The sequence below is a fragment of the Giraffa tippelskirchi genome, chromosome 13 (genome assembly GCF_054371585.1).
Source record: "Giraffa tippelskirchi isolate mGirTip1 chromosome 13, T2T-mGirTip1v1.2.pri, whole genome shotgun sequence".
NCBI lineage: Eukaryota > Metazoa > Chordata > Mammalia > Artiodactyla > Giraffidae > Giraffa > Giraffa tippelskirchi.
This window is the reverse complement of record NC_137287.1, coordinates 78,748,159-78,761,128: the sequence shown is the minus strand read 5'-3', so window position 1 is coordinate 78,761,128 and position 12,970 is coordinate 78,748,159. Positions and strand designations below refer to the sequence as shown.

Here is a 12,970-nt window from a genome sequence, read left to right as displayed (position 1 = left end):
TTGGAGAATACTGTTGAGAGTCCCTTGGACTGCAAGAAGATCCAACCAGTCCATCCTAAAGGAGATCAGTCTTGGGTGTTCATTGGAAGGACTGATGTTGAAGCTGAAACTCCAATACTTTGGCCACCTCATGCGACGAGTTGACTCATTGAAAAAGACCCTAATGCTGGGAAGGATTGGGGGCAGGAGGAGAAGGGGACGACAGAGGATGAGATGGCTGGATGGCATCACCAACTCAATGGACATGGGTTTGGGTAGACACCGGGAGTTGGTGATGGACAGGGAGGCCTGGGGTGCTGCGATTCATGGGGTCGCAAAGAGTCAGACACGACTGAGCAACTGAACTGAACTGAACTGACCAGTAGAGTTACATATATGTTTTGATAGTTAAAATGTGTGTGTTTGTGTGCGCTGGCACTTATGTAAAATAACTTGAGAGAAACGCTATTTATATATTAAAGCAGGACAAGTCAAAATTAAGGTAGGAAAATGAAAAGAGATTCCTCATCTTCACTTTAAGAGCTGTGACAACCCACAAGCAGCCACAAGCTGCTTACTTATTTACAAGCGAACTTATTTACAAGCTCAGTACAAGCTTACTTTCCCACGGAGAAAAGATCTAACAGGCGTGGCCAGTCCTCAGAAGCAAAATAAAACGTGTAAACTGAAACCCACTTCATCTGGAAGAGCGCTTGTCAAACTTCAACACGCATATGAACCGCCCGAGGATATGATTTTGCTCAGATTCTGACTCAGCAGCTCCCGTGGTACCAGAGGGGCCGGGTTTCTAAGTGGCTTCTCAGGAGAGGAAAACCCAGGAAATAAACCCATTCTGCAGCTCTCCTGGAGAAAACAGAACCAGGTAGGAAAAGTGCAGAGGAGCAGCCAGGAAAATGAGGAGTGGGACGCTGGGGCAGGGGGAGCGGGGTGGGGGGAGGCGCGGGGGTCGAGGGTCAGAGAGCCCGCCCAGACACCAAGGCGCTCACCGCAGGCTTCCCCGCACTTCACTCACACTGCAAGCCTGGCTTCAAGCAAGGGGGGCTCCGTAAGACGCTGCTCATCTGGCCCCTTGGTCCTCCTCGACCTACCGCCTTCCTCCCCTCCTCCTGTTTCTCCCACACTCCCCCCTTTGCTTGTCTTCCTTGAAAAGCCTAGTCCGTTCCTGCCCCAGAAAAGGCACGGAAGTAATAAACCCACCGGGCTCATATTTCTCGGTTCTTTCACCTGCCCTGGAGTCTAAAGGTGCCCAGGGATGAAAGGTGCTTGGACTCAGGGTGATGTGCCTGGTTGAGACTGCGAAACCACCTACCACGGCTGTGGGTTGGGCTTTGCTAGCCGGCACCGCCCTGGAATGGGCGGGGCCGGGGCCCTCTGGGGGCGGGGCTTGGGGTAGCGGGTCCCGTTTCCCGGGTGACGGCCGCGCGGAAAGGCGGGGCTAGGGCCTCCTGGCTCCCGGGGCCGCGACCTGAAACCGTGGCCTCCGAGAGTCGATCAGTAGTAGAGCAGAAGAGAGAGCCAGAGACCAGCGGCTCTGGACCGAGCAACTCTAGTCGTGGGGACCGGCGGCAGAATGGAATGAGGCTTGGGAGAGGCCGGTTGCGAGTGACAAGCTGGGGGCGTGGCCCGTGAGACCCGGAAGCAGGAGAGGCGTGAGAGGGTGTACCTGTCCCCGGGACTACTAGCAGTATACCAGTAACGCAGCGCTCCGCGCTGTGGACCCGCAGGTCCAAGTGTGCCGCCGCGCGTCTCGGGGGCAGGGCGCGGGCGGGCCATGCCTGGGGACTCCCAGTCGCTGTGGAAACTGGTAGAAGAGCACGTTCCGCTCCCAGATCGGCCCGAAGTGAAGAGGATTATAGGGGAGACGAGAGTGGATCTGAGCATGGAGCTACGGGCAGAGGTGGGGCGTAGGAAGGTGGGCCCCACAGCAGATCTGTCCCACGACTCGGATGATTTTCTCACCTTCTACGGGTTCCTAGCCCTGCCCAGTCACTCTCGAGCTCTTGTCGGATCTCACTGTCTGCCCTGCTGCTGCTGCTGCTAAGTCACTTCAGTCGTGTCCCACTCTGTGCGACCCCATAGACATCAGCCCACCAGGCTCCTCCGTCCCTGGGGTTATCCAGGCAAGAATATTGGAGTGGGTTGCCATTTCCTTCTCCAGTGCATGAAAGTGAAAAGTGAAAGTGAAGTCGCTCATTCATGTCCGACTCGTAGCGAACCCATGGACTGCAGCCACCAGGGTCCTCCGTCCATGGGATTTTTCCAGGCAAGAGTACCGGAGTGCGGTGCCATTCCTTCTCCAACTGTCTGCCCAACCCTCTCCAATTTAACTGCCCTGCCCCTCATTCCCCCAGCTCCCATGCCTCCCTTCCCTCCGCAGTCGCCAAGGTGCCCCAGATCTCCTTGCAGGTTTCAATCATTGCTCCAAGAGGCTCGATCTATCCAAGCCTCTGGATCGCACCCCACCTCTGACCTCTCCTCCCTTCTGGCACCACCGCCCTTCGTAAGAGATCTTGTGCACAGTTCATGGCAGCTGCTCCAAGGTCTCCGCCAGAAGGCCATCTGTGAGGGCAGGTTGGAGCTCCAGCCCTGGGTCTGGGCCCTATCTCCAGAATTCAGATGGGCTAGCCTGGCAACTGATAAGGGGCCAGGGTCGCCTTTCCTGTGGCTCCCTGAATGGAGCCCCTGAATTACCTTTATGCATCTTCTGCAGGGAGCAGACCCACACTTGGGTCCAGTATAGCGCCAGGGTCCTGCGCTTTGCCTTGGAGGAGCCCAGGTGTGATTTGCCAAACAGGAGATGTTCCAGATGAGAGCTGGTGAACCCAGGTATAGCAGTACGAGAGGAGGGATCTGTTCTGGCTGGGCAAATGACCCCAGCCAGCTGGTAGGTCCCACCTGCGGGCATGGAGGAGTTCCTGGTCTGGGATTGACACTACAGCCACCTGTGGTAGAGGTCAGCCCATGAGGGCTGCAGAGGCCCAGGAAACACGTGCCAATCCTGGGAGCTTGGTTCGAGCTGGGTTTTAGAGTATGAGGAACAGAATTCCAGACAGATACAAAGAGAAGCACTTTGCAGGAAGAGGGAGAACTACACGCAGATATGAGTGGAAGGAAAGACTTCATCCAGTGGCCAGTTGTCCCTCAGGCTGGGATAGCCAGGCTGCGAGGACTGGGTTAGAGAAGGCTAGGGACTGAATGAGATAAGTGAGCAGCAGCGTGTTCATCAGTGAATGGTAGCAACTTATGTCTCACACATCCTTATGAAGGGGGTGACGTCCCCATTTTGCAGATGAGGATACTAAAGCTCAAAAAGGATGATTGACTTTCCCAGACTCACACACAGTAAGGGTGGCAGAACCCATGTGAAATCCCAGGCTCCAGATCTCCTTTTAGTACCATCTTGTGTTGCCTTTCTGAGAAAGCACAAAATTGTCCAGGAGAAATGGCATTTGTGTCCTGAAGGCCTAAGTGAAGCAATATGGGAGAGTGAGGTTGACTTCATCTGCCAGCAGCTGTCACCGGGACCTCAGCGTCATCAAGGACCAGCTGAACGTGTCCCACATTGACCAGGCTGCTGGACACCTGCAGTGAGGCCCCCAAGTGTGTGCAGTGGGGGTGGAGACAGGGAGGGTGGGACTGTGGATGGACCCTGATGTACTGGGACTACTGGGAGGAGAAGGGAGGGAACACATCTGGCCGGGAGACCCAGGCAAGTGGGGCCGAGAGGTGGAAAGGGAAGGATGCTGATGAGGTTGCTGCCAGGAATCAGTCAAGTACAGATGCCTACATGGATGCCTTGGCCTGAGGACTTTTATCCTGGGAGGGGGGGAAGAGATGACACACAGAAGTTTTTAAAGCAGGGGCAGGGCTGTGATGCGGGAGAGAATGGAGGCAGGAGGACCCACAAGTCTAGTCCTATCGTGTAGAAGAGAGACTGCTGCTCCTCAGGGTGGGCACTGGGAGGCGGGCAAGGAGAGAGGACCCACCCTGCCCAGGAAGAGGCTGGCAGGGCTGCAAGGCTGTGCTGGAACAGCAGGAGGGCAGCAGAGGGAGAGGTGGACTGCGATAGGAGGGCCTAGAGGAGGCTCCTGGTGAGGCTGGAGGTTGGGACCACGTGGAGGGCTCTGCTGAGACCCAGGCCTGCAGCGCTGCTTCCGGTACTGCACTGTCCATGTCCCAGGGCCCTCCTGGAGGAAGAGTGCCATGCGCTAGAGAGGAAGATTCCCATCCTGCAGGTGAGCTGCAGTCCTGGGCCGCCCCGCCCCCAGCCCTTCTGCTGAGCATAGACACCCCCGTCTCTCACCCAGGGCATGAGATCCACACACACGTGTCTCTGTGCCTGCAGAGGTTGTGTGAACCCTGGGTCCATTTTTCCTGTGTGCACATTTATGTATGTGAGCCTTAAGTAGGTGAACCCATATTCCAGTTGAGTCCCTAAGTCCAAGGTCAGCATTTTTAGATCAACTGCTGGGTCTGCCTAGGTCTTTTGCCTCCTTCTCTTCCCCAAGTCTGGGTTCAGGCCTGCCACCCCCTTGCCAAGCTCAGCTTTTCAGGGAGAGGCTGGTGTTCCTCTCACGAGTGCCCCCAGGTGGTTGGGAGGAAGAGATTGCACGGGCTGGTTCCTGCACCCCACTGAGGGGATCCTGGCCTGGGCACCCTGCCCAGTCCTGCCCCACCCCTGCTGTAAAGCCAGGCACTGAGCCAGCTCTCCCCGCAGCGCTGCCTGGAAGACAAGTATTCAGGTGCCCCTTGGCCCACTGAGGCAAGCCTAGAGCCCACCCTGGCAGGTGAGGACCCTAGCAGGCCCCAGAGCACCCAGCGCTCTGCTCCCCCCACTTCCCCCTATCCCCCCCGTCCCACCTTGCTCTTGTAACACACCCTGGAAGACTGGGTGCTGTGTCTCAGGCAGAACCTCTCCTACAAAGCTAAAGGAACAGAAGGCAGCCATGCAACAGGAGCTGCAGGCACCCCTGAGGCCTTCCTATGTCTCCCCCAGCCACAGGGAACCCAGAGCAGACAGACAGCTGGATGGGGCAGGCTGAGGGGCAGGCCACGGCCCCCTCACAGCTACTTCCTCCCATTCAGGACACAGCCCTTGGAGTCCTCCAGCCAGGGCACTGGACTCCTGCCTTGCTTCCACAGGGCTGCTGGAGTTTGGGTCAGGTTTCTCCAGTACTGCCTGCCCGCTCCCCCTCTGAAGAGGTGCCCCAAACCTCATGGCCTGGCCGCCACCTGCCGTTGGGGATGGAAGATTCAATGCCTCCCCGGGAAAAGGCCAGCTTCTACTCTCATGGCCAGTGCAGTGCCCCAGGCCCCATCCTGAAGGGCTGCTCAGAAAGGAGGCTTCAGCTTGGGTTGGAACTCATCCTGTCTGCTACTGCTCTCTTTCAGCGGCCAGGGTCCAGCCCACTTCAGATCTAGTCTAGGATGAGCCCTCCCAAGGATTCCACTGCTGTCTGCCTGTCTGTCTGGCCCTCACCCTACCTTTTCACCAGGTCCTCAGCGTCCGGTCCTGACTGTCACAGCCTCTGGCCTTTCTCCTCCCAGGCATCCCCCCCAAAGGCCTGGCAGGAGGAGGTCTTGTCCCAGCCCTGACTCATGTCCCCCTGGAGGACCCAGACAAAGCACAGCAGAAGCTCAGAAACAGGAATAGAAATTTCATTAAAACCTATTAAAACAATTAAAACCATTAAAACCTTTAAAATCCTAGTGGTACGCAGATGGTTGTGGGTGGGAGGCGCATCGTTATTGCTACAGAGGATCAGAGACGGCTCTTGTGGGGCTGTCACTGCACAGAGGGGCACGGAGGATGGACACACAGACACTGCAGGGCTTGGGGGAAGGAGTTTTGGCTCCAGAGAGAGGTTGGGGCACACAGGCTGGGGCAATTGGGCACATGAACAAGGGTAGCCCAGTTCGGGAAGACTGGGCTTTAGCCTGGTGGGGGTAGGGCAAGGGAGTGTCATGTAGGGTCCACTCCCCAGGGCTCTGGGCTCAAACCTCCTGCTGAGCATCACCTCATCCCTGCCCCCCAGAAACGAATTCTTTGGGCGGGCTGTTGGGTCATGGGCCTCTGCTGAGCTGGCCCTGACAGCCAGTGCTAGAAGGAAGTGCAGGGACCTCAGAGCTGCCGAGTGACGAGGGACGTGCAGGCGGGCCTGGAAGACAGACTGGGCCTGAGGCCAAGAGCGAGGGGGTAGCAACCACAGATAATACAATCTTTATAAAAATAATCACACAGACAAAAGGGCCACACAGCCTGACCTGTAACACTGTACAGCCCCCCCTCTCCCCCGACCCCTCACCCTGCCTCCAGGTAGGGAGATCTGAATTAGCCTGGGCAGAGGCTGGGGTCCACCCCAAGGGCAGGAACACTGGTCAGGAGGCAGAAGATTCAGGGACAGGGACAGGTAGGGGACCCACCCAGAACCTCAGCTCAGGGCAAAGTGTGCGGGCATCAGAGGCCACGTGAAGCCCAGCAGGCGTCTGGGGACCTGACCTGAGACCCCTCCAAAGTGACACTGGGCCCCCCAGCAACCCCCACATCACCCACACCCCCAGCTGCCATCTTGGCATCTAAAGGATCTGTAAACACGAGGGACATGAGCACAAATGACCGTGCCAGCAGTGGTGGCCAAGGTGACAGGTGCCACCCCTGGCCAGGGCATGGTGGGGCAGGCAGTGACACCTATCCACTGTCTCCCCACTCTCTGTGTTGGGAGCACAGGGTGGGGTGGGGCACTCCCCCAGCAGCTGTGCTCATATCTGGGAGTCCTGCAGACGGCTGCAGTCATTACCGCCCACTGTGGGAATCTGGGCCTTGTCCGGATGCAGTGGCTGGAACTCAAGCCCATCTTCAGGGGAGGGTGGAATGGTGGGGGCGTAGCGCCCTGTTTGGTGCTCCAGGAGGGCGGGACCCCAGTCTCTGCTTGGCTTTGTTGAGTTTTTCAAACGCTGCAGGAGAGGTAGGCATGGGGGAGGGACAGGCGGGCAGAATGCATCAGAAGGGAGCCCTGGAGCGCCATCCATCCATCCATCCACCCCCTTCTGATTCACCTGGCTGCCGCTGCCCCCACCCCTCACCTGGAGGAGGGTGTCCCCATCTGTCCTCCGGAAGTGGTATAGGGCGTAGAGTGGAATGCAAATAACAGAGGACAGAGCCATAAGGAAGCCAATGGCTTCGGCCCAGCTTGGATACCTGTATTGCTGGTAGGTGATTGGCTGGTACTGGATCACCAGGAAGATGAGGATAAACTGTAAAGAGTGGGGGGTTGGGAGTGGGCGTGAGTCCTGCCCAGCCCCAACCAGGCCTCAGGCCTCCCATCAGCACTGCTCCCCTCCTTCTCGTTTCCCAGACTAGAAAGAGGCAATTCAGGGAGGGCAGGGGTGACATCAACCTTTGGGTCGAGGAAGAAGCTGATGACATCAGAGGTCCAGGGTATGATGGGCAGGTGGCACTGCGGAAGGGCAGGGTTCTGGCTTCTGGATAATCCTGAAGCAGGCAAGAAACTGTTCAGCTGCCGTGGCCCTTGGAAGTCAGTTCTACTCAAAGACTTGCAGTGGCCCCCCACTGCCTGCTGAAGTAAGGCTGAATCTGTGGCCTTTAAGGCTTCAATGGCATTTTCCATCTACTAAGCATTTTTTGAACGTGGTGTTGGAGAAGACTCTTGAGAGTCCCTGGGATTGCAAGGAGATCCAACAAGTCCATCCTGAAGGAGATCAGTCCTGGGTATTCATTGGAAGGACTGATATTGAAGCTGAAACTCCAATACTTTGGCCACCTAATGTGAAAAGCTGACTCACTGGAAAAGACCCTGATGCTGGGAAAGATTGAGGGCAGGAGGAGAAGGGGACGACAGAGGATGAGATGGTTGGATGGCATCACTAACTCAATGGACATGAGTTTGGGTAAACTCCGGGAGTTAGTGATGGACAGGGAAGCCTGGTGAGCTGCGGTTCATGGGGTCGCAAAGAGTCGGACACGACTGATCGACTGAACTGAACTGAAACATTTTTTGAATGTTTCCTCCAGACCTAGGAGCTCCTAGGATTGTATCAGCTCTAGGTCTCCAGTGCCCAGCACAGCGCCTGGCACAATCTCATGTGCTGATCTGTACTGACTTATGCAGGGAGGTGGGAGCAATGGGGGACAGGAAAGGGAGAAGTCCTGCCAGTCTATGGCTGCAGAGACAGCAATGGACAGCTGGGGAGGCTCCGAAGCCTAGAAACCGTGTCAGGCTGGGAGTGCTCTCAGAAACCGCTTTGGAAAGAGCCGAGGGACACCAGAGATAAAGCCTAGGGCTGCAGCAACAAAAATACTACAGGAAGCTGAAAGATGGGCAGGTAGTTCATGAGCCACTTGGAGGGCCTGGGACAATGGGTGCTGCTTGCCAGGAGGCCTCAGCGTACACCTCCCAAGCCTTCAGCCACGTCCTGGAGCTCAGGCCCCTCCAGCCTTTTTAGTGATTAAAATCTAGAAGTCAAGACCCGCATTCGGGGGATACTGCCCTTAGAGGAGCTTATAACAAGTTTCCTGAATGGAACTAGAGCTGATCTAACGTGCAGATAAAATTCTTTACTTGAGCTGATAGAAGGATGGAGTTTGTTAAAAAAAAAAAAAAAAAATCTTTTCAGCACTATGAAGAAGTAAAGCCTCCAAAAGAAAACTAACAGCCCAGAAGCACGCGGTCCACAGAGCCTGGCATCCTCACCCGAAGGTGATTCCAGCCTGGCTTTCGGAGCACAGAGAGAGGATGCTGCCAGCTTTGCCTCAGTTTCCTGGAGACACCGGACCCAGGCTGCCTCCTGCCTCCTGCCCTGCCTGGGCAGTGCCCTGGGTCTCCCCACAGGGCGGCAGCTTCCTGGGAGCCATGGAGGATGAGCTCCCCCAGGGCAGGTCCTGGGCCAAAGCCACAACCCCCAAGGGCACAGTGCTTGGCGGTGGCGTCTGCCCTCCCCCACCTCCGACTGCTTACAGGACACTTCCTCTCCTCCTGTTTCAAAGCTGGGCCAGTGGCCAGAGCTGGTGCCTGTGCCAGGCTTGGGGAGATCCCACACCCCATGTGATGGAGGCCTCAGCCCTCAGGGGCCTTTTTCTTTCCCAGAAACATGAGCCAATGTGGAAATCCAGTGCTGACCTCTCTGCAGTACAGAGGAGCTGGCATGATGGGGGGCATAACTCCAGACACTGCCCTGATCATCGGGCTGAACCCTCTGTCACTCAGAGACAGCCCTGCCTCTTCTCCGAGGAGGGACCATTACACCAGCAAATCCCTCCCCCGCCACCCCCCACCCCCACCCCCGACTTTTCACCCTGATCATAAAGGAACAAAATCAGAAGGTTTGTAGTCTACAGACCACTCCTCCTCCTAAACTTGTTTCTAGTGCAGCATGGACCCAGCACACACGCTCCAGATCAGACCACCTGCTTCGCATGATGAGGGCTCTGACTCTTAGAAGATATATAACCTTGGGTCAATTACTTAACATCTCAGGGCCTCAGTTTCCTCATCTGTAAAGTGGGGATAATAATGAAACCATGGAGAGCTGTATCACAAGACTTAGTATATTGTTCCTGGTCACGGTGGGCTTTCCCTCCACCACTTCCACTCCTTGCTGGGGGGTGTGTCTTCCAGGTGTTGAATACTGGTGGAAACCCAGAACTCCCCCTCCAAACCAGCCTATTCCAGGGTGGCTTAGGAGGGTGTCCCGGATCCTGAGCTGATACCTGACTTGCACAGCCTGCTTCTGGAACATGCATTCACACCACATATCCTGAGCACTCTAAGCACCTCAGCTATGAGGGACTAGAGACATGAGCTCAATGAAGCTGTCAGAGGCCAATACCAAGGTCAGTTATGATTCCCGAGGCTCCTCTAGGGGGAGGTGGAAATACCAGGGAGGGAGGGCCGGCTCTCAGCTGCTGCCAGCCTTCTGAAGCTGGGCACTGTCTTCCGTCAAATACAGGGCCCTGTGCTCCCTTCCGAACCCAAGGCCAGGGCTTGGGTGGTTCTGAGTCTCCACACTTGTCTGACTCTATACAGCTTTGCTCAGACTTCCAGTGACCAGTGCTGTAGGTGCAGAGCCCCCAAGGGGAGCTCTGGCCTAGTGGTTGGGCTCCTGCTCTTCCTTGGCTGGTTCCCAAGAGAAGGACGCTTGCCACGGGGGCAGCAGTGCAGGGACCAGCGAGGAACTTACAAAGATGATAGTCGGTGAGATGAAGCGCCAGCAGATCTGGAAGAAGAGGGGCGGTGGGAACCCCAGCATCATCTGGATGTCCTCGAAGTAGTTCTGGTGCCCTGCAGAGAGGGAGGTCAGCAGCCCACAGAACAGTGTGAGCAGGCCAGGGGCTGGGACACGGGAGGCCATGGAAGCTTGGGCACTTACCGTAAATGTACATAATGGACACACACATGATACAGGAGATGATGACCAAGGAGTAGCTGGCCGCATAGTTGTCCATCAGCAGCAGCCAGTAGATGCCTGCCTACGGGCCAGTGGGCAGCTCAGTTGGGGGTGCCTGAGGCTACGGTCCCCTTCTCTCTGCTGTCTTCCCCCCATACCCTGGCAACTCCAGCCCAGCCTTTCCCTTGGTTCTTACCTGGCTGGTAAGGGGGATGCCCAGAAGGAAGCCAGCCACAGCCACGCCCAAGGTCACATAAATCTTTCTCTGCAGGATCCATTCATTCCCTACCTCATCCACAATGGCTGTGACCAGCGTCTCTAGGAGGCAAAACTGCAGGATGCGGCCATCAAAGCAGGGGCCTACCCTTGGCCCCGCCTCCTCCTGCCCCCAAGCCACAGGCCCAAGTCCCGTGCCTCGTACCTGAGTGCCCAGCCCCATCAAGATGAGCATGAAGAAGAAGAGCAGGGACCAGAATGGGGCGATGGGCAGCAGGGTGAGGGCCTCTGGGTATGCCACGAAGGCCAGGCCCGGGCCGTGGTCTGCCACGTTGGACACATCCACACCCAGGTGATTGGCCATGAAGCCCAGGATGGAGAAGATGACGAAGCCAGCATAGACACTGGTGGCACAGTTAGTGATGCTGATGATGACACTGTCTCTAATGGGGAGGGAAACAGTGGTCAGGACACGCAGCTTAGTTCCTCCTGCCCAATTTGGGCCAGCAGACCTGGAGACAGGGAAAGTTCTAGGAACAAAAGTACCCTCAACCTCCTCTCTGGTCTGTTCTGGGCCTCTTTAAAGTGGCCATGAGGCTCTTGAGTCCTTACAGACCCCTGGGGCATCACTAACGTCACCCCTTCTCTCTTCTGCCTAAGTGTTCTCTGTTCTGCAGTGACTGGAACCAGATCCAGCATTGCCAGGATCTCAAGGGTGTGAGTGGAAGGGAGGGTGCTGGTGGGCCAGAAGGCTGCACTGGATCTGGTGGGTCTGGGGGAAGCAGGGTCAGGCTGCAGAGAGGGCAGGAACAGGGGGCAGCCCCAGCGCTGGCGGAGAGACTCTCACCGGTAACAGTTGTTGTGGAACTTGTTGTAGGAAGCCATGGTGATGAGACCGCCCCACGCGCAGCCCAGCGAGTAGAAGATCTGGGAGGCGGCGTCCCCCCATACCTGCAGGAGGAGCTGTGGTCAGAGGCTGGCGCCTCTCTGCCCCTCCCCATCCCTCCAGGTCACCTTCTACCCGCAGCCCACCTTGGCCTCCAGGATCTTGTCCCACTGTGGGGTCAGGTAGTACTTGATGCCCGTGGAGGCTCCTTCCAGGGTCACGCCACGGATGAACAGGATAGTCAGCACCATGTAGGGGAACGTGGCCGTAAAGTACACCACCTGGGGGTGAGAGGGGCCCCACTGGACTCCTTTGGGCTCTTCCCAATCCAGCCCCCAACCTGCCCCCTCAACCACCATGGGTCCCCTGGTCCTGCTTTCCCTCCTACATGCTTTCATCACTCCCGCACCCACCCCTCCACACACAAAACCCAGGCACGAGGCAGGAGATTTCTCGGTGGACACAGATCCTGGAGGGAGGGGGACTTACTTTTCCTGAAGACCTGACCCCTTGGCTGAGGCAGACGAAGACAACCACCCAGGAGACAAGGAGGCAGCTGAGGAGGTGCAACCGCACCTCCCCGAAGTTTCCAATGTCATTCGACACCTTCAGCACGTAGAGCCTGGAAGGGGATACTCTGTCACTGACGGCCAGCCTCACCATCCGGCAACACATTCCCAAGGCCCAGGGCCCAGCCTGGCAGCTCCCTCCTTTCTCACGGAGTCCCAGCAGCCGGCTTGTCTGAGATGGGAGCCTTGGCGAGGCCCCAGCCCCAGACTGCCCAGGCCTCTCTGCCTGCTGCCTCTCCCAGGATCCTCGAGGGTGCCTGCAGGCCACACCCCAGGCATGGGCTAGATTCCTCAGCCCCTGGGGTGTGGAGGTCTCCCTGTCCCTGCTCAGACCCAGCCCAGGCCTTTCCTTTAGGAAGGCCCTCTCCTCCAGACTGGACGTACCCTATCTGGCGTCACCTCCTCCAGGAAGCCTTCTGTGACCTTTTCACCCACACTAGTCCTCCAACTCTGATGAACAGAGGGAGGCAGTGTAGTACTGAGAAAAGACAGAGGCTTCCCAGGTGGCGCTAGTGGTAAAGAACCCGCCTGTCAATGCAGGAGACATAAGAGATATGGGTTTGATCTCTGGGTTGGGAAGATCCCCAAGAGGAGGAAATGGCAACCCATTTCACTATTGTGCCTGGAGAATCCCATGGACAGAGGAGCATGCAGGGCTATAGTTCACGGGATCACAAAGAGTTGGACATGACTAAAGCGACTTAGCACACACACTGGAGCACACACGCCTAGACTTGAAGCTGAATTCCTCTCCTGAGTCTGCATGACTCTCTCTGGAGCCCTATGCCACGCCAGCTGTGTTTCTTCAGTCTACTGGATTTTGTGTGCCAAGCCCTTGCTAGATGCTGGGCATATTGACCTAAATCAGGTATTGTGGGCACTGCCAGGAGCGTCT

The 12,970-nt window shown here is 56.9% G+C and overlaps 1 protein-coding gene and 1 pseudogene across 11 annotated transcripts in view; one reads left to right on the top strand and one right to left on the bottom strand.

Annotated features, from left to right (window-relative positions):
- The first annotated feature begins 1,629 nt into the window (after window positions 1-1,629).
- LOC145531452 (coiled-coil domain-containing protein 24-like) lies at window positions 1,630-5,323 on the top strand (annotated as a pseudogene).
- A 319-nt stretch (window positions 5,324-5,642) lies between these two features.
- LOC145531450 (sodium- and chloride-dependent glycine transporter 1-like) overlaps window positions 5,643-12,970 on the bottom strand; it is a 33,508-nt gene continuing 26,180 nt past the window's right edge. For 3 of the 11 annotated variants that reach the window (XM_081553997.1, XM_081553999.1, XM_081554003.1), the window contains 10 exons: window positions 11,996-12,128; window positions 11,653-11,787; window positions 11,468-11,571; window positions 10,826-11,063; window positions 10,601-10,735; window positions 10,387-10,486; window positions 10,198-10,298; window positions 7,084-7,254; window positions 6,798-6,954; window positions 5,643-6,158 (listed from right to left, as the gene is read on the bottom strand). In XM_081553997.1, coding sequence (XP_081410123.1) covers window positions 6,064-6,158; window positions 6,798-6,954; window positions 7,084-7,254; window positions 10,198-10,298; window positions 10,387-10,486; window positions 10,601-10,735; window positions 10,826-11,063; window positions 11,468-11,571; window positions 11,653-11,787; window positions 11,996-12,128 — 1,369 coding nt within the window. In that variant the 3' untranslated portion in view covers window positions 5,643-6,063. Of the gene's footprint in view, window positions 6,955-7,083; window positions 7,255-7,397; window positions 7,493-10,197; window positions 10,299-10,386; window positions 10,487-10,600; window positions 10,736-10,825; window positions 11,064-11,467; window positions 11,572-11,652; window positions 11,788-11,995; window positions 12,129-12,970 lie in introns of all 11 variants that reach the window. The other 8 variants (XR_014072457.1, XR_014072458.1, XM_081553998.1 and 5 more) reach the window with 5 other exon arrangements.